A 23,435-nucleotide genomic window follows, 5' to 3' on the forward strand; every position below is an offset into this window, starting at 1 on the left:
GACCCTGCTCCCCCAACTCATTACCATCGCATGTGGGATGGGCTTAGGTTTGCTAAGAAATGTGTTCTGAGATTGAACATTTGTAATACTTGAAACATGCAATGTGAAGTTGCAATGCGTCTCAGAGGTTATGATCTATTATACAGTTGAGTCTACTGCCTTTGGCCACGTTCATTCCGAAATAAGAAACCCAAGAAACTTGGCACTTGTTCCTGTAACAGGCCTACACGCAACCTATCACGCTGTTTATTGACTCACCAATGTATCCCAATCTACATCCTGGTCTTCGCGACATAATGGGCAACCAGGTGCTATCTCAGGTACCATGTATGGCTAAGTCCTCCACGTCAAACTACCAAGCTGAGGAACCTCCCTGAACTCCTGAGCGTCTATCAGCACCATTATCACCTTTTTTGTATGCATCGGGGTGAACCTTGACCAAAAGTTGATTCACCGCGCCTCCGCATTTGCACGTGTCCTCTGATAGGGTAAGCACTGTCCTGCATTTACTGCACTGATTCATCCTCACATAGACGTCTTGATCACTAGAGTTTGTGTTCTGTGTGTTGGAGTTGGGGTTGTTGGATGCGCCTTGGCCGGCACACGAGCAGGTTTCAAAGTCTGCCAGCCATTTGCGGCAGGAAGAACATTGTTTCACCATGGCTTGACCAAGCGATACGGTACTCCAGACGATGATTAGTGATATAGCACTGGTGGGGAGCTACTTTGATTGCCAAGGGGTGAATTCCTGAAGATAGCCAGAAGAGCTAACATCCCTCAAATCGCGACATTGATAGCCTTATATATTCAAGAAAGCTGATGATGAAGGTCTCTGTTAGTGTTCACCAACATATTCGCGAGTCACAATCAGGAGTCATCCGTTCTTTGAAAAACACAAGACAGCTTGATCGGTTGCTCTAGACAGGTTGCGTTGCAATGTCTACCAATCTAGCCGAGTCTACTTGATTTAGTGCCTAGATTACTGCGTGGCTAATTCCTGAGTAGACTTGGGGTCTGAACAGCAAGGATGCGTAGATATGGAGATCGCTGTGATGAATTGCTTTGTTGTAAAAAGTGCTGTCCGGAGACTTTCAGCCCATGTGTTGTCTAGAAAGTTATACAGCACTGCCAAGCAGCACAAGGAGCAGTGGTTGCATATCAGAACAGCTCCTTGAGCTAAAGGGACCACGGTCTCGGTTGATGAATCACTCGGTACCGCCATTATATGACCACTATTGTCTGCAAGCAATAGGACAAACATCTAACGTGTAATATGCCATTTGTATTGAGAGCTATCTGTATACACATAGGGTACCAGGGCCAACCCTCTCGTTGACAAAGCCCCCTAGGGCTTCGTGGAAAGCGCTAAGCGGGCAAAAGGAAATGATTCTCGCGTGACAGTCTGCCTCGAGAACAGTTAGCACAAAGTCCAACTCAAGACATGATAGCACCAGTAGTAGGTAATACCCTAAATAAGGTCATACATCCAAAGGAAGGAATTGATCGCTCATCGCGCGTCTCAAAGGCTCGAGTGACGGCTTGCGTGGAAACTGCGAATAGTAGAGGAGATTGAATCATGCAAGGGAAGTAGCAGAGAAATGAGAAGGTAGCGACTTACTGGTATGACTTGGACTGGGGTGGTTTGTGATGTTGGCTGCTGTGGAAGAAGAGGGAGCTCGAAAAAAATTTCCGAGCTGCGAAGACAGAAATACTCACTACGGGGTGGATAGCGCGGACCGGAAAAAGGTTGACACCGGCCACTTCGTAGAATTGTGTGCAATTATCAATCATCATGTGTGCGATAGACGGCATATTCACCCAGCTGGAGGCTCTGGCATCAGACAAGCAAACATTGTTGTTTGCTTGCAAAAACCTGAGGAGGTTAGAGGAGCAAGACGGCGGCAGAAAAAAGCTCGACTGATGAGGTGGAGTGGACCTGTCCAGGCGGCTTATCGATAAGACAGGTTGAACCCCTGCGAAGAAAAATGGTAGTGCCAGCAGCGAGCCGTCCACATCGATCACCTACGAGAGAACTAAATCACGGGTAGCTCGTCTACGTAAGTAGTCAGTCCTTGAAGCTTCGTACAAATTGTCACCACCGCTCCAATGGCGACAGCAACGCCCACGAAGCTGCGCTCTCTGTACCGGTCGCTCCTGCGGGAGCTTCCTCCGCGGCCCATCCTCGCCACACCGCGCTCGCCGCTCCACGAACGCCTGCGCGAGCACTTCGACCGGTCTGCGCCGATAGCCACCGACAGCGCAACAGCAGCAGCCCAAGCCGAGCAGTATCTGGCATACGTGCGCGCACAGAGGACATATGTCACACTGGTCGAACGCTACAACCCCGGCATGGGGATGGACGAGGAGGAGCGTGTGCGCCTGACGGCGAGGAGGGTGGGCATGGATTTGCCTGTCGAGTTCGAGAACGAAGGCAAAAAATGAGCCATTCGCGAGGGCTGGGAACGCCACATACAATCAGATTAATACCATGATGGGAGACGAAGCGCACACTGCCTGTGTGCTGTGACAAGTGGTCATGACGACTTGCCTCTGACAATCGACTCATAGATCGAGGATGACTGAAAGGGTCAGTAGGATGGCCCTGGGCCAATCGAGAGCGATATTCGTGGCCATGTAACGATGCAAGACCGCACACAGCACCAGCCATTCTCTTGGGATACCACGGACACAAATCACTCAACGGCGCAAAGAAACTGCTATGGGAATTATGGGGGTGTTTGAACATATGGTTCAATGAAAAGGTTCCTCGAGGAGCTACTCATCTAATTTGTCACATCGACACGTTGCTCTACGCAACCTGTACAAAATATATACTATAGAATCAGATCCATGTCCAAATCCAGCGCACTCACTCCATTGCAGTTCATATCCAGGAAATCGGTCCACTCAAGCGAGCCGGGCTGTGCATCATGCATTATGGGTATCAAGAAACACTCGCAAATGCATCCTCCTCTTCTCTTCCGCCTGCTTCTCGCCCTCTCCTTCTCTCTAAGTCTAGCTCTTCGTCAAATCTACGCGGAAAAGTCTCAAAGAGATCCCACGCCGCGATCCTCGAGACTCTCATCCCACCCACCAGTCTCGAGCAGCCACTCCCCGGCTCTTTCTTTGACGCCGCCAATTGTCTCGCCCAGCGCGCTATGCCACTGGTCTTGCACCACGCGCACCTTTTCCTTGAGGTCATCTGTCAGTCGCCGGCCCTCCTCGGCCTTCATCTGCTCGACCTGTCGGGCGTCACGGCCGTCGCACTCCATTACTCGCGCCTTGCAGCTAACCACCGCCTCTTTGACCTCGTGAAGCAGGCACAAGAGATTGGTCTGAGACTCGATAAACTGATATGTGCTCTTCTCAGTATGGAGAAGCAAGCTGAACAGGTACTGAAGAGGGTGCTCGTGGTAGCTCGGGTTTTCGAGAAGTTCTGCGTGTGGAATCTGGATGCGGAAACCCTCCAGGTCGAGAGGGATCTTGTCAAGTAGCCGCTTCAGGGGCGGGGCGATGTCCCAGAACGCAGAAAGCTGCACCTCCACTCCACGCATGGCGTTCTCCTCGACAACATCGCGGAACTCCTGGGTGCGCCGGAAAACGTCCTGGGAGAAGGCCAATGCTCGTGTCTTTGCATCATCGGTGAAAAATGCTGTTGCCTCTGCGACTTTCTCGTCATTGCCCGCCAGACGGTAAGGGATGACGATTACGTCGCGATATCGATCGTTCCGATCTGAGAGGAGGTCGTATATGGCCCGGTGGAGCATCTCGCGCGCCTCGAAGATCCATTTCAAAAGAGTGAGCTTCTCGAGAAGCTCGGGCTGCTCATCTCCCTCCTCTTGTGGCATGTTCGGGTTCGGCTCGCGCGTTTCCACGAACAGCCTTCCACGCAGCTCATCAAATAGGGCCGTAGCCTTTGTAATGCGAGCTGTCAGCAGCTCGTTCAGCGGCATGACTACGGCCGATTGGAAACGTTCGAAATCCTTCTTCTCAAGATCCTTGAGGCTTGCGTTCTCGGCTTCGTTCGAGTCGGCTTCGATAGCCCCGGCTTCGGCGTATGTCATGTTTCCTACGCTAATTTCCTGCGAGAGATTGGCACGGAGTGCTTGTCGCCGCTTGGTTGCTGCATCGGCTGCCTCATCACGCATTGCCTTGCTCTCACGGGCAAACCGCGACTTTGTGGCATCGACCTCGGACAGATCGCTGATAGTACGCACAGAAGTGCGGATCGCCGTGAGTTCGGGATGATTGTTGTTCACAGCAGGGTGATGGCGAGGATACGGTGGAGGAAGCGTAACCAGCCTCGACACGTCAAGATGAGCCGGATTCGGGGTGTTCGGATTCGAAAGCGCCATGTGCAAGGAGTTGCGCAACGGCTGCGGCGTAACGACCTGTTCCTGCTGATCATGCCAGCCCTGCTTTTCCGGAGGATACTCGTTCGAGGAGTTTCGTTTACTACTGCCTGGGACATCTTCTGCATCGTCAATCCATTGCAGTGCCTCACGAGCCTCTTTCGGAACTCCCATGTACTTGGACTCTCGCTTCGTCCTCTCCAGCCTGCTTGATCCCTCTCCAATAGAATCTGACTCCCACCACCGACTCGCAGGTCGTCCTCGGGAATCCCCTTCATCGTGGTTCTCGCTCACACTCATACTCAATATAGGCGAAAGCGATGGATGGAAGTTGTTATTGTTCCAATTGATGTTGTTGGGTGGGCCGCCAGCTGGCGAGAGGGGTATATTTGCCGATGATGGAGCAGAATTCGATTGTCCAGAGGGCTCACCACGGGACACAGATCCCATCGAGCCGCGGTGAGATCGTGGCTCTGAGGACTGGGGAGTCCATTCGCTTGCTTGTGAGGCATTTGACTCCCGCCTATTGACCATGGGTCGGAAGAGATCGCGAGTTAAGTCGAAAATTTCAGACCCCATTGCTCCGATGGCCGATGAATATCTCTCCCGCCTAACGCGTGACTCGCTGACAATGAACTCGGCAAAGAGTCGAACTCTCTCCGCATCGGTGTTCGCGAGAGCCTCCTTCTGAGCAAAGTGTCTGAACCGATCAATTGTGCCGCGGGAAAATTGTTCAGCTGTCTGCTTCACGACAGCCTCCTTCGTCACCTGCCTTGGTGAGTGTGGAGTAGGTATTATTGCTTCCAGCTCCAGTCTTGTCTGCGAGCTGGAGGCAGACCGGGTCTGTGGTGGTGGGGTAGGAAGTGCCTTGGGTGCTATTGATGTGTGACTTGGGCCGTCGTTTACAGGATGAGTCTTGTGTGGGTAAGGTGAAAAGGGAGGAGTGGGGGATTCAGCATTTTGGTGAGTTTGGGCCGAACCCAGTGGTCTAGGTGTTGATCCTCGAGAGTCATGCTGGCTGTCCTGAACAGCAACATCGCCAGTGTGGGGGGTATTGTCTTGTCTGCCAGCACTTCTCGGGGTTGATTTGGTGATTGTCAACCTTCTAGTCAATCCTGTGGACGCCGATGGAATCACAATATTAGACAGCGGCTGAGCATCAGAAGAGGCCATGGATGCATCGATCGAAAGCCGTGATGCCCTCGTCCTGCTCTCCGTACGCCTCTCACGCAAAGTCTTTTCTCCCCTCACCGCATTTGTTCTGGCGAGATTACCAGATGGGCTTTCACCGGAGGTTGCAGATTCTGGTAAAGCACCTGCACTATCGACACTGGACGTTTCTGCGTGTGAGTGGCCATCTGGGGATGATTGTCCTCGTGGAGTCCGATTATTAGACGAATCAGTATCTACCCAGTCAGCGGGAGTTGGTGGAACAGGACCCAGGGCAGCAACACCGCTAGGAGGCGGCCTTCGTGTTGGCGGTGATGCAACGGGCTCGCTGGTGCTAGGCCTGTTGACGCTCTGGGAGCGTGAAGCACTTGGTGGAGGACCTGGTGGAGGAGGTGGGAATGGCATTCCCGGTCCCCATCTGCTCTGCGATGCAGATCGTGACCGAGCCGACGTTGGCGTGTCAAGAGCACCGGTGGATGCAGCTCTTCGAGCGCCTGGCGGAAGTCCCTGGGAAGAGTCGCTTCCTGTCCTCTGTGGAATTGGATGAGGGATCTGGATGGTGAGCGGGCCTGGGTGTTGTGGGCGAGACGATGTAATAGCGGACGGCGCATGGAAAGCAGGCGCCGGGTGCGTATCTGGAGGCGTGACGGCCTGTTCCGGATCTCTTCTCCTACCTATGGGTAGACCGAAGCGGCGTTCACGGGAAGCACCTCTGCCATGGGCATTTGGAGGGGGCGGGAATGAGGTGTTGGCACTTGGCTCTGGAGAAGGACGGTGAGGGTTCGGTGGAGGAGCCCTGGCTGCTGAAATATTGGCACCAGGGGATTCAAAGCTCATGCTGATAGGCCGTTGACTCCGAGGAGGTGAGTATGGAGGAGGCGGCGGCGGTGATGCTTCTGGATATTAGCTATTATACAGCGAAAGCCCATACCATGTGTGAGTTAGGTACCTTGTGAATCCGGCGATAGCCCATGGCCGCGCTGTGGGCCAGCAATTGGTGACGAGATCCATTCCTGCGGGTTGTACGGTTGGACTGCGCTCACCGGTGTTTGAGCAGAGGAGAAGGCATTATGGGAGGTGTATGACACCGCAGACAATGGTGTATTTGTCTGAGGCGGGTACACGCCGAGAGAAGTTGTAAGTAGAGGGTTGAGTCCTGCGCGAAGTCGCGAGGTCGGATCTCGAGCGGAACTCATTCTCGACAAAACGAGGACCGATTCGCCGACTCCAAACTAGGTCTATCGAGTATCGAACAGACGTTGTTCGAATTGGGCTCGATCGGTTTCTCACGAAGGTTGAACTGCGGAGGCGGGGCAGAGAGGTCAACCCAAGCCCCACGCAAAGCCTGTGAGACAGAGCCCTGCGCTGGCTGCCCTTTGTCCTTGAGAAAGCCCCGGATGAGACCTCTATGCAATCCAGGCCATGACACAAGACAGACGTGGTCTCCCGATTGCGATCTTCCGATATCAGCCAGCCAAGGTGAGGTTGAGACCAAACCTGCTGCACGACCGCGGCTGATTCGATGTGTAGGGAGGTCGAACAAATAGGAGACGCGGCGGTGGTGCGAGGAAAAGGGCGGGCAGATGCAAAAGATAAAAAGATGGGGTGACCAGGCCGATACGACGACAATCCCGGTCTTGGCCAGCCAGCTAGACTTGAAGAGGTACTTCAGTACACCTCAATCTCGACCTGCATGAAGTGCGGGATCCGGCCTCCCGTTTACAGGCCTGGCCTGGTCTGCTCGCCCAGGGCCGTTTCGCTCGGAGGGGGACCTGCTCCGGCTGTGACTTTGTGTGTGAACAAGCAATATGGCAGTCCGCCGAATGCTCAAGAACGGGTCTAATGTAGGTGCTAGATTGCAAGATGCACCTGTCGCCTCCGAGGAGTCTTGCTGAGTGCAGGGCTCTCTGATCGACGACTTATCTCTCCGGCCACTCAGGGAACAGAGCAGTCAAGGCATAAGAAGCTAATGTACTGAATGACAGGCATTGCAGTTCCGGGGCACGCAGAGGCACGGTCACGGTCGGAGCGATAGAGGTTGTCAGATAAGTACCGAGGACGAGGCACTTATCTTCAAAAAGCCAGAGCCTGCGATGGTACCTCAACTTGCATGCATCTAAAGAACGCCACCACGACATTCAATGCGTGTCTATCCCAGCGGTCTCGGATCGCCAGGACTTGAAAGTTCGGCACCCGGCATGGGTCATATGGCCCAAGTGCTGCTGCTACCAAATTGCCTGCTTCAGCCGGAAGAGCTGCCAAAGCGAACGAAGAATATGGCATCTCCGTGAGGAAGTCCAAGCGGCCTGGGAGCCAAGCCCAGGCTCAACACTCACTCACTCTAGGGAATGGATTCCAGAAAGGGCAGCAAAAGAGAGGTGTGAGGGGCGTTATCGAGGCAGTCATTGGTGTGCGGCCGACAAAGTGGATTACCCAATCTATTCTTGGATGTGTGACTGAGCGGATGCCGCCCTCTGATTCGCTGATTCCGTGTGAATCTTGTGAAGTGGCGTGCTGGCGCTTAAAGGGCCCTGCTGCCACGAGAGACGTGATTCGGCTGTTGAGCACATCAGCCGGGCACTCCCTGCAGTAGCGAATGGCCTCACAGAATTGTAGGAGGCCTAATCCCGCACAAGCATAGCGGCCTTCTCCTTGTGTACTCAATCCCCCGCGGTGGATCGGTGTCGATGGTAGCCCAGCGTGCCTAGAAGGCTGCCAAGTACAAGGGAAGAGCGCAAAATCAGCTGATAGCTTCTTGGTCTCACCAACCTCTACATCCCACCGGTGGACGTTGGAAAGATCTGTGAAGCAGGGACAGCGGTGAATGGTGAAACGCCTCCTCGCGGCTCATGCGTGGGCGTAGGGCGAAATGGTGTCCAAACCCTGTGAAAAGCGTAGCTACAGAACAAGCTCCCCCACATCCTTACTAGTCCTGCTAAGACCGCTATCCTGGCTGGTTGGTTGTGTTCCGTTGATGTTGATCGTCGTCACGGGTAAATCGTGAACGGACCGAAGAATGCAGTATCAATATCAATGCCAGATCTAGGCAGCGTGAACGTTGGACTAGATCTAGAAATAGCGATGTGGGGTATTGAGTGCTTCGAACAAGTAGGACAACACTGTCTTAGGATCAAGCTTATTGCAGCTCATATGTCGCTCGCCTCAATCGAGACCTCCTGAAACATCATTTGGAAGAGCTACGCAACGGGAGCTGTCAAGGCCGCGGCCACCAGCCTTGTTTTCCAGCTTGATACGACATGTTTGAGCTTCCGTTTACCTCGCAGTGCAACTTGACCGTTACCAAAGCAGTTCACGGGTGCCGGATCGCATCGTTTCCGCCTGCAAGCTCCATCTTGCCGTTCCCCACATTTTCAGGGCGTCGGTGGCTTCTCGTCAGCGATGGGCTGGGATATTAATAGAAGTGGTCAGTGTTGGCTCTTCCTCTGGTCACCGCGCTTGCGATCGTCTATTTCGCTCTCTCAAAAAAGCCCAAGCAGCCTCTTTCATCACAATCACAAAATTCCACGGGTATCCCCAGTCAGATCTCGGCGAAATGGTTTGCATTGAGGCACCATCAGGCGCCGGATGATAAGGGGCATCCCTCCATGACCCACTGCCCTGTCTATCGGGGGAAGATTGGTTCATGGAGACTGAGCTCTCCTTCACTAAAAATATCATTGCCTCTCTGGTTCGTCCCAACACACTGGGACTTACGTTATCCGTTGGGCCTCCTAACAGGCCTGCTGAGCAACGTGGTCTAGACAGGGGTAAGCTCCATCGCACCACCCAACCCTAGCTTCAAGCTTGTGACCAACGCGCAGGGAACGCTTTACAAGCAAAAGATCTTGTCAAATAGTAAATGCCTCAAAGACCATGGATATTGACTTGGAGACATTCTTTTCAATCCTGTAAGGGTATAGGTTGTCTCGTAGTCTCATGTGCGGCTAAACTCTGAGAGGAGTCCATGTATTACATGACAAGGCTTCTCACAAACTGTCTTGGCCCTCGCGGGCGTTTTTTTCTGAGCTGGTAAGTTCATCAAGGAAAAAAATCTCTCTCTTTAGGAGCATCATGTTCCCATATTCCGACTTGGTGAGAAAGCCACTCGGCGCGTCACCTGCTGGGCTGGTAACAACGATTGTGCCTTTTCTCTTTCACCAGACATGCTTCGTGGTCAAAAATAGCGCAAGCTTTTGTGGATTGTGATAGAAGCGGCATGTGATTTCCATCAGTCTCTGGCCTGGCGGCTACTCTCTGACACTATGCCTATGTCTAGACATTAGATGTAGAAGGCCGAGAACGTCCACACGAAGGGTTGACATGAGGCTGCTATGATAGATCTGCCAACCCTCTTGGCATGCAGATGTGACTGTGATAACTTTCCGGGATAAACCGAGCTTATGGATAAGTGGCGTTTGGCGACAGTGTGTGGTGATGTGGGACCTGTAGTTCGGCGTGTTCTTTATATAGAACCCACCCCAGGCAAACTTTCCCTTCGTGGGTTGTCCACTGCCTACAGCCAATGCGAGCACTTGCTTCACAAGCCGTAGCAAAAATAGGGTTCCTAAGATTGTCGACCAACCTAGAGATCCGGCACCACGGCCTTTCTGGTAAGGAGATGCTCCGCTCTGCACACTTGCACAGATTTGCAGGATTGCAGAATGACATTCGGCGTCAAACTTAGCCGCTGTACCTCGTCGTTTCGTTGCATCTCGACTCCACAGAGCATGCTGGTTAAGATAACATCGAATGAGCAGTCCGCTAGGCTGCCGGCGGAATGCAAGCAAAGTCCGTTCTCACAGTCACATCGAAGAGCCAACCTCATTGTGCCAGTTTTAGACATCATCACTCCCATTGCGAGATGTTTTGTCCTCCACAGCCAACCAAGATCATGTGTGTCCAGTACCAGACTGTTACAGCTCGGGCCTGAGGAGAAAGTGTCGATACATGACACCTCTTTTTCTTGGGAGACCGAGCCAATTTGATACTGGAAACGGGCAGCATGGACAAAAGACAGTCTTTCGCCAGAGCAACCTGCTCTTTAGTAGACCAGGGGAACCCACGAGCCTTGGAGCCGGCTACGTGTCTCTGAGCTAAACAGATGCAGGGTTTCGGTACAATTCAGTGCCATTCCCTTTGTGCTTTGACCGAGATCACTACGATATAGAATAGGACCCCTTGTCAAATGCTGAACGACCAGTAATCTTGAAGTGTTGCGTCATAACTTGTAGTGCTCGAAAAGAGCAGCTCCAAAGTCATGCCACTTTTCGTGCTGTAACGAGCTTGTCGGAGAGCTATTGGTGTAGAGATTGTCCCTGTTCGTCTTCGACGTTGGTCATCGTTAGGAACACCCACGATGTCCGTATATTCATTGCGTAGGTCTTCTGCATAATGAATATTTGAATAACGCTTCTGTTCAATAGCCGGCGCAGTTGATGGAGTACTGATCAATCATCTTGAGGACAGCGCGCAGAAAGGCAGTTGGGCTAGTCTTTTACTCCATGTTCCCCGATTCTTGCGATTGGAAAGACAATGCCAGGTCTAGAGCAAGCGGACCAAATGCCGCCCTGAACCTCAATGGGATGCAAACTCTGTATTCACGGCTCCAGGGTAAAATATTCCATGATGCAGGCGTCAGAGGATGTGTTAGCGCTTGATCGAGGAGGAAGAAAGATTGTAGAAGTCGCGATCAGCATCGCAAGGCTGAAGAAGTTGTGGGTGGGGCGGGACCCCTTGCAGGGTGGGGGCCTGACGAGGCTGACGGGCTGTGGCTTTGACCGATTTTTTAGCGGCACCACTCATAGAATCTCTCAGGATTTCTACGGCCTTCTTTTTAAGCTTCTCTTCCCGACCTTCATATCCTGCCTGCAACGTCCAGCCGCCCGCTCCTTACCACCTGGTCTGGTCTCCTCACCACCACTACCCGCCCGCCAGTTCCTAATCGTTCATTCACAGTGTTGAATTCAATCGCCAGTATCAGGTGAGATCTTGTCCTCTCATTTCCCGTGCTCTCTGTTGCATTTGCTTCGTCTAGCTGTCCTGATGATACCCCAGCTGGCACCAGTCATAGGGTTTTTTGTACTCTCTCCTTTGATGACAAACGCTGCAGGTCTATATGACCGTCTCTGATTGACATACTACTTCTCCTGTTATCTGTCACTTTAGCCTCTTCGCAAGAGCAGTTTGCGCTGACATTGCGAGGTCACAGATCTGTTCGGTCGACCAGCCTGATCCTCTAACCCCACCCACACATCTCAAGATGGTCCTGCACAACCCCAATAACTGGCATTGGGTCAACAAGGATGTTTCGGCCTGGGCCAAGCAGTGGTTCGAGGAGAACCTGTCCAAGCTGGAGGTAGAGGATGGCGGTGTCAAGGCAAAGATTAGCAAGGTCATCAGCATGGACGGCGATGTGGACGTCAGCCAGCGCAAGGGCAAGGTCATCACCATCTTCGACGTCAAGCTGGTGCTAGAATACAGTGGCTCTACATCCGATGAGGATGATGTTTCGGGCACTATTACCGTGCCCGAGGTTGCCCACGACACCGAAGAGGACGAGTTTGTGGTACGTTAGTCTCTCCAGGCTCTCTGCGTCATCAAGCATGCTCACACAATCTGCAGTTTGACATCGACATCTACTCTGAGTCAAAGGAGAAGCAGCCAGTCAAGGACCTGGTTCGGTCTAAGCTCACTCCCCAGCTCCGAAAGGAGTTCCTCAAGCTGTCTCCGGCTCTGATTGCCGAGCACGGCAAAGATATCCAGCACGCCCCTGGCTCTAACCCTTCGAGCGGCTTCAGCACCCCGAAGTACCATCCTCAGGCGGCTGCTCCAAAATCCACTGCGCCAGTGACAAGCTCGCAGAGCAGTAGTGGCAAGGTTGTAAATACAACCACTGTCACAGATACCGAGGAGTTCAGGACAACCGCGGCCGAGCTCTACCAGACCTTCACCGACCCGCAGCGACTAGCCGCCTTCACAAGAGCCCCTCCCAAGGTGTTTGAGGGCGCGAAGAAGGGCGGCAAGTTCGAGCTGTTTGGCGGTAACGTTGTTGGAGAGTACTTGGAGTTGGAGGAGCCCACAAAAATTGTGCAGAGTTGGAGATTGGCACAATGGCCCGCTGATCACTACTCGAGGCTGGAAATCGAGTTTGACCAGAACGATGTTGACAGCGTTACATCGATGCGCGTCAATTGGAGCGGCGTGCCCATCGGACAGGAAGAGGTGACAAAGCAAAACTGGGGAGAATACTACGTCCGGAGCATCAAGAAGACTTTTGGGTAAGCATTCGATTCAACTCTACTAATTTCTTGCATCGTTGCTGACATCTTAGACAGTTTCGGAACCATCTTGTAGTAGACATGTATTGCAACCTATGAGCTAATGACAATGAGTAAAAAATTTCAAACCAATTGCTACTTGCCATGCTGTGACTGTTTGCTTGACAAAGATAGGAGGGTCAGTAGACCGGCCTGACCCCGCCAATTTAGCAATCAATTGAACTAAGGTGCATCTCCCATCAGTTTTAAGCCGCAAGCCCGATTTCGATGACTGATAACAACAACCTAACTTACTGCTCATTTGTCTTCAATGATTGAACCCTCAACTTTGATCTAGCAAATCGCCAAGATGGCTCAGGTATACAAATTTGCGCTTATTCAAATGCAGCCCAAGGTGAGTCGTACTGCATCCTTGCGATCCCTTCTTTCACAATGTCAACCTCCTCTACCATTTGTGCAGTTTGAAGGTCAATTGCAAGTGTCCTTTTCTCTTCTCGTCTGCAGTTCCAATTGTTGTTTCGACCTGTCATGATTCAAGTCAATCAGAAAAGTTGATTCCAAGTACTCATTGCTCTTCATAGCCTGTGGCTCCGGCCGAAAACTTCGCCAAGGCCGAAGCATCGATCCGGTCCGCAGCGGCGCAAGGGTGTCATCTCGCCGTACTTCCGGAATACCACTTGACTTCCTGGGTACCCGAGCATCCGGATTTCGTCGCCTCAAGTGCAGAGTCAGAGTCCTATCTGCCGCGGTATCAAGCTCTTGCTCGTGAGCTGAACATCAATATCGTGCCTGGCACCATCTGCACCGCTCATCCTGCCGGCCCTCATGCTCCAAATGATGGCGAAAAGGAGCTCCGGAACATGGCGTTCTTCATCTCTGCCGGCTCAGGAGATATAGCCGGGTCCTATCAGAAGAAGAATTTATGGCATCCCGAACGACCACATCTGACATCATCGAAGCATGATCCACATACAGCGTTCGATACGCCGTTGGGAGTACGCGCAGGCATGCTTGTGTGCTGGGATCTGGCGTTTCCTGAGGCATTCCGAGAGCTTATTGCCGATGGAGCACAACTAATTGTCATCCCAAGCTACTGGCATTTGACAGATGTCGATCCGCAGGGACTTGCCCTAAATCCCGATAGCGAGAAGGTGTTCCTGAACTCGACGACAGTCTCTCGAGCATTCGAGAATACATGCTGTGTTGCATTTTGCAATACTGGAGGGCTCAGCCAGGTGACGATGCCAATCATTGGAGGAATGGGAACACTTGGAATAGAGGAGGATGCGATGAGCATTGTCGAGGTGGATTTTGATGTTTTGAGAATTGCGGAAGAGAATTACAAGGTCAGGGAGGACATGAGAGGCGAAGGTTGGCACTATGCTCATACACTGACCCGGAAAGAGCCTCGGCCTTAGTAAACTCAGTCACCACAACAAGCTATTGTCATTTTGTTTAAAATTGACACGCTACCTACTCACTGTGTTTGTCTTTTTCGGGCGCGGTTGCTTCTTGTTAACGCGTTTCGACATCCAGTCTGAGATAACTACCCTCACGTGCTTTCCCCAGCTTCCTGTCGTCGTCAACGAATCCCTCTCCATCACATACCAACCACTTTCCGACCTTTAGACCTGCAGATTCATCTTGAAATTATCGTCACTCATCCTTTTCCTTTTTGTCCGGAAGCTCTATCTTCTTGTTCTTTAGACGCCATACATCAACCTGCTTCTATTCCTGGTCACAGCTTTTGTCTTTCTTTCTGCTGACGCAAAATCGAGCCCTTCTTGCGACCTTTCATTCATCATCTGCAACATCCAGGGTTTCAAATTCTGAAGCCCATCCCGCTATCAACCATGGCCGGCCTTCAAGAGATTGACGACCATCTCATTGAGCGGGCAGCCGCAGTGTGTGAGGATCTTATCACCTTCTTTGACGCGTGGGATCATCAGAGCGATTCCCACAAAGTGCTCCTCAGGAATACTCACAAGCTGCTCACATGTATGCACAATGCATACAACCCACTCAGACTCACACCAACCCAGCTGAAAAACTGCAAAAATGGGCTCAGAGCCATGGCACCATTCTTCAAGGAGCTCCGCGACATCAAGCTGACAGTTACCTTGTTCCCTCCTGATTCCCACATACAGGACCCCAAAAACCCTCACTCATTGTCACAGTTCGTCATTCTTCGCCTGGAAGATATCCTCGAATTGATAACATGCCTCTCGAAGCCATGCACTCGCGCGCTCCAACTTCCCATCGCCTGTACAGTTGAGAATCCCCTATTCAAGCAGCAACTGGACGCGATCTTTTATATTTGGCCGCCAGATGACCATGCATTCAAAGCATTGGAAGTGAAAGACTACCATGAGCTTATGCCATTCATATCTAGGCAGACAGAAGCGCTCGACAAGTATGCACTAGGTACTGGTAGTCACATCCTCGAAAGCCGTCTGCTGCGTGACTGGATTGGCAGCATGAATAGCAAGGTTTTGTGGTTGGTCGGCCCAGAAGGCACTGGGAAAACAGTGCTTGCTTCTGTAATTGTTGATGCGTTACAAGTCAAACTCCCCTCTTCAGGATTCGGCATTGCCTGTGCCTTCTTGCAACCACAAGATCTAGAGCAGTCAGCGATGCTGATACTTCGACAACTTCTTCACCAACTCGCCGAACAGACGGTCGGGGACCTTGTACGAGAGATACGAAATGACATCAATAATCCCCGTATTGCAGATTTCAAGCTTTGTTATGACCTGAAGAAGGTCGTGTCAGCATTCAACAGGGTCTATCTAATACTAGATGCAATGGACACGAAGGCTGGCCTCAACCTGCTGACCAATGATTCGTTCCTCTCTCATCTCAAAGATACGGCTGTTTGGATTCTTCTGACGTCTCGCATGGCGCCGCGACCTGGACTGTTTGACACAGCACCAGTGCTAAAGGTACAACCTGATCAGGATATTGTCTCAACTGTAATACAACAGGAAATCGAACGCAAGCCTCATCTACACCAAATGTGTTGGGTGACACCGGGACTGAAAGAGAAGATCCTGGACAAACTGGTACAAGGTGCCAGCAGAAGGTCAGTACACAAGGCCTTTGAGGCGTCGCATGCAAGTTGACACTTTCTCATAGTTTCACGCTGCCTCTTGTCAATCTAGAGTATCTCTCTACCAAATCAACTGTCATTGAGCTACTTGACGCCCTCTTGTCTATGCCAGATACCGCCGGCAAGGCCTATCAGAAGCTCTTGGTGAGCGCTCTAGTGGATCAGCCGCCGAGTGGACGAGAACTAGCAAAGGGTGCCATGTTCTGGCTGTGTTACGGTCGAAGGGATCTGTCAGAGAAAGAATTGACAGAAGGGATGGCGGTACTGCGTCATAGTAAGGAGGAGCGAAATCTCCTGAACAGCGATTTCCGCGACTCGGCACTAGCCCATGTGACAAATGGTATGGCTAAGTTCGAACCTCTACACTTGTCGACGATGACCTCTTTCAATTTCAATTACCCTGTTGCTCGCCTTGCTTACCATACGTCACAACCCGAATTTCGAGCACAACTCCAACAGTATCTGCCTCACGGGCACACGAGAGCTGCGCAGGCCTGCCTTAGATACATGTCCCTTACGTATTCGACTGCAAAAGTCACGCAGACAGCGGTAACCACCCCATTTCTTCCGTATGCCATCCAGTTCTGGAACGAGCATGCTAGCTACGGAGACCAACTTGCGTTGAAAGAGGACATCTACGCCTTCTTCGGAAATGCAGGTCTCATCGCATGGGTTTTTGATACTTGGCAACGTGGTCTTTCGTCTTCTTCTATCATCCGCGGCTGGCAAAAGAAGCTTCCACTGCACCTTCCTCTCGCTGGAAATCTTCCTCCCCTGGACCTGGCGACGCTTTTTGGGCTGCCGAAGATAGTTGAGAGCTTACTCCAAACAGGAGCAGATTCTCTGAGAACTTTTTCGGATTTCAGTCCTCTACTACACTTCGCGGCTGTTCAGGATAACCCTGAGATCATCAGACATCTCGTACAAGCCAAGGTTCCTTTGGCTGCACTTGACAAAAGCGGTCAAGGAGCCCTACATTATGCGGCACAGCGTGGTATTTATGACAATATGAGATGCTTGCTTGAGGCTGGGTCATCAGTCGATGCTCGCGATAGCAACGGCAATACCGCGTTGAACTTCGTAGCCATGATTGGCAGCTGGAAATCGATTGGTCTGCTGGTCAGACACGGTGCTACCAACAATGCAGACAATGATGGGCGGACAGCACTACATGCAGCATGCATGAATTGTCATGGCTTTACAGCTTCTGTTCTGATAATGGAGTTTGGTGAAGTGAACGCTCGAGATCGTCAGAATCGTACGCCTTTACACGCGGCTATCTTCAACGGGCACACCAAGGTAGTAAGCACTCTCATAACTCACGGTGCAGACCTCGAAGCTTGTGACGACAAGTCCAGAACACCGCTCATGTACGCTGTCACCACTACCAGTGTGGACAGAGTCAAGATCGTCGAGTCCCTGGTGAAGGCTGGTGCTAACGTTGAAGCACGCTGTAAGAAAACAGGGCAGCGTGCTGTTGACATGGCTCGGGATGCACAAGCTCAGTCTATGATGAGTCGCCAATGTCTGGACGATATTCTGGAAGCATTGAGACTACAGGCTAGTTAGACATAATCGACTTGCGAATCCCATTTGGACCATATAGCCATGGGTTGATCAGTTGTGTACGAACGCAAAGGAATTTCTGAAGGCATCAATGTCGATAGCTTATTCTACTTTGAGAGGTAGAGAGATAACCTAATGTCATCATATGTACAATTCTATATACAAAACACTGTGAATAACTTTCTGCCTTAATCAGGCATTCATCTTGCTCACCACAGCGCCTTTTTATTGTTTACTTGCTAATTGTCGCGTTGTGTCAAGTTACCAACCTTCCTGTGCCTTCCTTCTTTACCGACAAATCTCAGATGGCCCCTCTCACGACACCCAGCATGACTTCGTCGATAATCAAGCCTCCTTCTATTGTCTTTCACCAACTCATATTCCTGCTAGCGACCTCTCTTTCATCATATTTCTTCAACCCTTGACGTATCTCCTTTCCCGCTGGCAAATACATCACGATACTGAACACAATCTTTCAACTTGTGCTGCAATAGCCAGCAGCTTTGGCGACGATGGCGGACAACAGAGACCATGAATTCACCCTCCCAATTGCCCACGCAATCAGGGTGATCAAGGGCCTGACTGAAATCTACCAGCCCTGGAATCAGCAAGCACATATCGCAGTTATTATCCAGCTGCTTGAAATTACCAAGACTTCCTGTGACGAAATACTGGACGCCTATATTCCGCCATCTGATCTTCTCAACGCCCAGGGTGCTGCCCTCATCAATGGCTACAAAGCCGCGAAGCCCCACGTCGAAGAACTTGTAGGAACCTTCGAGACTCTAACATGTGTCAGAGAGACAGGAGAGCCAACACCCCCTTACACAACTGCAACTCGTACCTTGAATAATTTGCAGGAAATACTGGCGAGCTTCCGTTGTTCCTTGGCACCATATCAACGTGTTCTGCGTATTGTCCCCTTAACAGAGAATTTGCGCTTCATCGCTCACTTGGATGCTTTCTTCCGGGACACCTGTGATGGCTTCAGCAACAATGCCTACATCTCACCAACAGAGTTGGACAAGGACGCGATGCTACCGGTCCGATCCATTCAGAGAGGAAATCTCTCACGATATTTGAGAGGAACAGGTCTTTCCTTTTTCACAAACCATCAGCTCCTTAGCTGGTTGGCCAGTGAGAAGGACATCATCTTCTGGTTGAAAGGTGTCTCAGCAAGTGGCAAGACGGTTCTTGCATCAATGCTTGTCGAGATGCTGGAAGTCAAGCTGCCATCCTCAGACATTGGAATCGCATTTGCCTTCTTTGCTCCAGGGGGCCCGACAGTGCCAATGGAGCAAGTCTTTCATGTCCTCACCCAGCAACTGGTCTCTCGGATGACTCATGTCCCAGCACACCTTCAAGGTCTCCAAAATCGCGTGCTACCTCCAGCCACGAGCGTCGATGCTTTCCAGCTGGCGACGATGTGCTTCAAGCACACTTTCGTTGTCATAGACGGCATCTTGGAAGCATCCGCTCGCGAGTTCCGGGAGCATCAATCATCCCTCTTCCGTGGACGGGGTCCTCCGGTCCATCTTTTGCTCACACATGTCACTGGACCTAACCGACCTTGCCCCCAGCCAAGCCTTAGTCTCACACTTTGGATGACCAAGGCCGAAATCAGAACCTTAGTTTCTCGGGCTTACAGCTTTAGAAGCTACCTGGTCAGCATTACTTCCAGACCGGACGCTTTCTCCAAAGACAGCATCTGGAACACGCTTGTGGCTCGGGCAAATGGAGGGTTAGTGCATCCTGCATACAAAACGTGAAAACTCTGCTGACAGAGAACGTGACAGCTTCTTCATTCCCAGCATCGATATCGAGATCCTTTCTGATTGTCTGCTGTCTCAGGAGGTGAACTCTGTGCTGTCAATATTGCCCAATCGACTGCGGCCATTGATCGATTATATCTTCGATATACTTTTGCCAGGAACTGCCAAGAGCGAACAGATTCTAACGAAAAAGGCTCTGAACTTGCTCTATAATGGTCTTCGATCGCTCTCTTTTGAGGAGATGCACCACGCAATTGGCGCAACGCAGTTAGACCGAGGAGAGGACAAGGTCTTTAGTCCTGCCATTTTCACAGACGTCATGCTTTCAAAAGCAAGCAAAGGAATGATTGTGTTTGAACCGGTACATCTCGTCGGAAAGAATGGCTTGCCCTCTTCCAGCTCGCTAGCCCGATGGTCCAACTTTGCACGACATGAGCACTGCCAACTTCGAATAGAACGCCTTGTTCTAGATGGGGATACTGAGCTAGCTCGAGATTGCTTGAGGTACATCTCTGCAGCATTCGCGATATCAAAAGGCGGCGCTTCGGCGGGACAATAGTATTTTCTCGCCTATGCTATCCAATACTGGCACATTCATGCCAGCGACGGTCACGAAGCTTCATTGAGAGAGGAAATCCTGTCTTTTCTGGGCAACAAAGAACTCGTCAAGTGGGCACTGACCACCTGGTGCAAGTCATACAACCCTCCGAGGGGTGATCGATTGTGGCAAAGCAATTCGCCTTTCAGTGACGACTGTTATGTCTCTGATGTTCTACACCCTGCTCTTCTGGCCGCATTGCTTGGTTTGGACGAGACCTTGAAGCACTTGATCCAACCAGACTCATATGCCACAATGTCTTGGTCAGTGTGGACTCCTCTGCATTTGGCAGCTCGGTGTGGCCACACCTCAATTGTCGATTACTTGCTTCAGTGCAAAAGCTCGGTGGATGTCCAATCCGGGGGATACCTCCGGACACCTCTGCACCTTGCTGCCAACGGCGGCCATACCAGCGTTGTCGACCGTTTGCTCGCGGCAGGGGCCTGCGTCCACAAATGCGACCGCTTCGGCAAGACCCCTCTACATCTTGCAATGAGGAACGGTCATCAAGATATCATACTGTCCTTGGAGAAACAGGGAGCTGTCGATACGCCAGATCGTTTTGGGCTCACAGGCTTACACCAAGCGTCGTCGATGGGGCATCCCAAGACAGTCGAATATATCATTCAAAAAGGAATGATGAATATCAACGCAGAGAACAATATGAAACGCACCCCCTTGCATCTCGCCTGCAACGGAGGCCACCTGTCAACGGCAAATCTTCTTCTGACCAACGGCGCCGATGTGAATCACTACGACGTCATCAAGTGGACGCCGCTCAACTGGGCAATCGTCCGCAACCATACTCACCTAGCAGAGGTGTTGGTAGCCAGCGGCGCAGAAGTCAATCCACAGAGCGGCCTGAGCCGCTGCGCCTTGTATCTTGCGGCTGAGAATGGCCTCCCTGGGACAGTTCGCCTGCTGCTTAGCCGTGGTGCGAACGTCGAGGGTCATGCCAACCCGGTAGGAGTAAAGCGACCGCTTCTGGGAGCGGTCGACTTCCAGAAGAACGTAAGAGCGGAGACAAGACTCGACATTGTCAAGCAGTTGGTGGATGCTGGCGCAGATATAGGTGCGAAGGATGAGAGGCAGAAGACGGCGGCGGACCGAGTTCGAGAAAAGGCACCCACGATGAGCCCGCAATTGTTTGAGCGCTTTATGGCTTTGCTCTCTTTCGAGAGTGATGCAGATATCATCAAGGCCTGATATATATTGTGGCTCACATGACGAGTTTCAACGTACACAGGGGTGCAATGGATTCTGTCGGTCGAAGCTGGATTCTGTGTTGGAAAATATGGTGATGGCATTGATGGCATTAAGTCATACTTTGTACATTTAAATATAGGGCTAAATTAGCTGGTATCTTCCCCAATCGGTCATTGTATCACCACCGTACCAAGTATCATCCTACGTTGTTGCAACATCACTTTCAGGCTTAGGAATATCCCTTAACGCAAACCTCGCCTGGAAATTTGACTGCTTGACAAACCAAGCATTGCATGTCTGCCACTCTTTCGACGGATCCTGAAAGTCGATCTGTGTTCTTGTTAATACTCTCGTGCATTTGTCTAGGCGGAAAAACTCACCTCAAATCGCCTCAGCAGACTCGGCACCACCTTGTATATCTCCAACAAGCTGATGTTCTTGCCAATACACGTCCTCGACCCCTGCCCAAACTGACACATGGTGCCATTCATCTGTTTGATGCGCTGCTCCTCCGCCTCCCTCGCCGCCGGACTCGTCGCGGCAATCTTCTCGTCAATCAGCCACCTGTCTGGCCGATAGACGTCGACATCCTCGCCGAATATATCGCGGTTTCGGTGCAGCACCCACGCGTTGCACCCGACAAGTGTGCCGCCCTTGATGAAATGGCCGTCGATCTCCGCTCCCTGTGGCGGAACAATGCGCTCCATGGGAAGTCCTGGCGCAGGATGCATTCTGAATCCTTCCTTGACGCATGCGTCGAGGTACTCTAGCTTCTGGCTCTCCTGCCACGTCACAAGGCCCGTCTCGTAGTCGCTGAACAGTCCTTTCCTTCCCGCCTCGTCTAATTCTTGCCTTAGCTTGGCCAATGCGCTTGGATTTCGTAGTAGGAAGTAGAAGACGCTGCTCAAACTAATCGCGGTGGTCTCAGATCCAGCGAATGCCATTGACACGGCCATGGTCTGAACGAGCGTGTCAGTCATGAAGTCCGGGTGAGCCTCCTGCGCGGCTAAGAATTTGGAGAGCAGATCCGGGCTTTGGCCCTTCTTCTCTGATGTCGGCAAGATTCCCTTGTCTGTGTCGATTGTCGGTAATCGTTCAGACATACGAGTGCGGGCGAAAGCTGCGACTGGAGATGTTACGTCCATGAGTCCCCAGTCCCCGAGCTTGAGGTACAGCGGGTTCTTGAGGATAAGCTTGTCGAGCAATGGAATTTGACCAACCTGTAAACTGTCAGAGATTTTCAAAAGAAATCAAATAAGGACATACATACGGGAGCCACATAATTGAAAAGCCACGTCAGGTAGGCTACGATCCCATCTATGTCCTCATTCTTCTCAATGAATCCATGTCTCTGGCTGTACGTTATCTCGCCAATGACATCGAACGCATAGAATTGCAACCAGCGAGTGAAGTCGCAGCCATCTGGGTTGTTCGCATATAGCTTCTCCGTCTGCTTTAGGAACAACTTGGTCGTGTTGTCAACGAAGGGTTCGTACTGGACCAGTGCCGACATAGCAAAGGCCGAGTTGACACAACGGCGGAACTGCTGATGGAAGTCATTGTCGACTGTACTAAACAAGCTTTGGAGGCTGTGTCCCTTCACGACAGACTGCTGTACCACGTAAAAGTCGGACTGTGAGGCAAGGGGGGAACGTTAGTGTAATCCGGAGAGGCTTAGACTTCGGAAGAGTTCATACCTTGACATATCCTTTGTTGAGACCGTATATTGTCTTCAGCGCCTTAGGATCGGCGAACGACAGTAGGTTAGGGCCGATCCGTACTACCGGACCATATTTTTTATGAAGCTCGATGTAAGTGTCTTCGGCGTGACGGCCCCAAACATCAACGAAGCGCCACCAATCCGTCAGAGATGCCAAGAAGGGGCCAGGATACTTGTTAAGCCCTTTTTGATACCGGTTCCTTAGCAGCCATGCCGCAACGAGTGACAGGCATACGCCCAGCCAGTGCTGCCGTATAAATTGGAATAGTTGATCTGTAATCATGGTATTTTGCGAGGCTCGGAGATGTTGAAAGGTAAGAAGTCAGATATGTGCGAAGGTCGTCGGGAACAAGGATAAATGGGAACGAGAGGTCAACAGGTTGAGCTGTCAATGGCGAGTCAAGGAGATATGATCATGTGAAGCCAACGTAGTCACTTCATGAGACGTCGGATGCAGACCAATATCACGACTTACTAACGGAAAGGAGGGAGTAGGATGAGGGTCAGCTGGGCCTGGGAATTATTTATTGCGTTTCTATATTGGTCTTGTCTCCCGGCGCTGGACGACATCAACGGGCCATAGAAAGACTTGCCGTCCCGCCATTCCCCGGCTCTTGGCAAGAGACGGGCTCAGATATTGAGAGTGATGCGGAGATGGGCTTCCC

General features: G+C 51.5%; 5 protein-coding genes across 5 annotated transcripts; 3 read left to right on the forward strand and 2 right to left on the reverse strand.

Moving 5' to 3' along the window:
- Window positions 1-2,106: 2,106 nt before the first annotated feature.
- Window positions 2,107-2,442, forward strand: UCRPA7_7306 (putative ras guanyl-nucleotide exchange factor protein; the record flags this gene model as incomplete). Its single annotated transcript, XM_007919838.1, has 1 exon — window positions 2,107-2,442. One exon carries the CDS (start codon window positions 2,107-2,109, stop codon window positions 2,440-2,442), a length of 336 nt encoding a protein of 111 aa, XP_007918029.1.
- A 605-nt stretch (window positions 2,443-3,047) lies between these two features.
- Window positions 3,048-4,652, reverse strand: UCRPA7_7307 (hypothetical protein; the record flags this gene model as incomplete). The annotated part of the gene is made up of 1 exon (XM_007919839.1): window positions 3,048-4,652. One exon carries the CDS (start codon window positions 4,650-4,652, stop codon window positions 3,048-3,050), a length of 1,605 nt encoding a protein of 534 aa, XP_007918030.1.
- A 7,129-nt stretch (window positions 4,653-11,781) lies between these two features.
- UCRPA7_7308 (putative hsp90 co-chaperone aha1 protein) lies at window positions 11,782-12,875 on the forward strand (the record flags this gene model as incomplete). Its single annotated transcript, XM_007919840.1, has 3 exons — window positions 11,782-12,087; window positions 12,144-12,799; window positions 12,857-12,875. 3 exons carry the CDS (start codon window positions 11,782-11,784, stop codon window positions 12,873-12,875), a joined length of 981 nt encoding a protein of 326 aa, XP_007918031.1.
- Window positions 12,876-20,480: 7,605 nt separating this feature from the next.
- Window positions 20,481-21,050, forward strand: UCRPA7_7309 (putative ankyrin repeat domain protein; the record flags this gene model as incomplete). Its single annotated transcript, XM_007919841.1, has 1 exon — window positions 20,481-21,050. One exon carries the CDS (start codon window positions 20,481-20,483, stop codon window positions 21,048-21,050), a length of 570 nt encoding a protein of 189 aa, XP_007918032.1.
- Window positions 21,051-21,251: 201 nt separating this feature from the next.
- On the reverse strand, window positions 21,252-23,053 carry UCRPA7_7310 (putative cytochrome p450 protein; the record flags this gene model as incomplete). The annotated part of the gene is made up of 4 exons (XM_007919842.1): window positions 21,252-21,380; window positions 21,431-22,270; window positions 22,321-22,683; window positions 22,748-23,053. The coding sequence occupies 4 exons, from the start codon at window positions 23,051-23,053 to the stop codon at window positions 21,252-21,254; spliced, it is 1,638 nt and encodes a 545-aa protein (XP_007918033.1).
- Between the last annotated feature and the right edge of the window lie 382 nt (window positions 23,054-23,435).

Source organism: Phaeoacremonium minimum (assembly GCF_000392275.1).
Source record: "Phaeoacremonium minimum UCRPA7 unplaced genomic scaffold PA7_03_scaffold_509, whole genome shotgun sequence".
NCBI lineage: Eukaryota > Fungi > Ascomycota > Sordariomycetes > Togniniales > Togniniaceae > Phaeoacremonium > Phaeoacremonium minimum.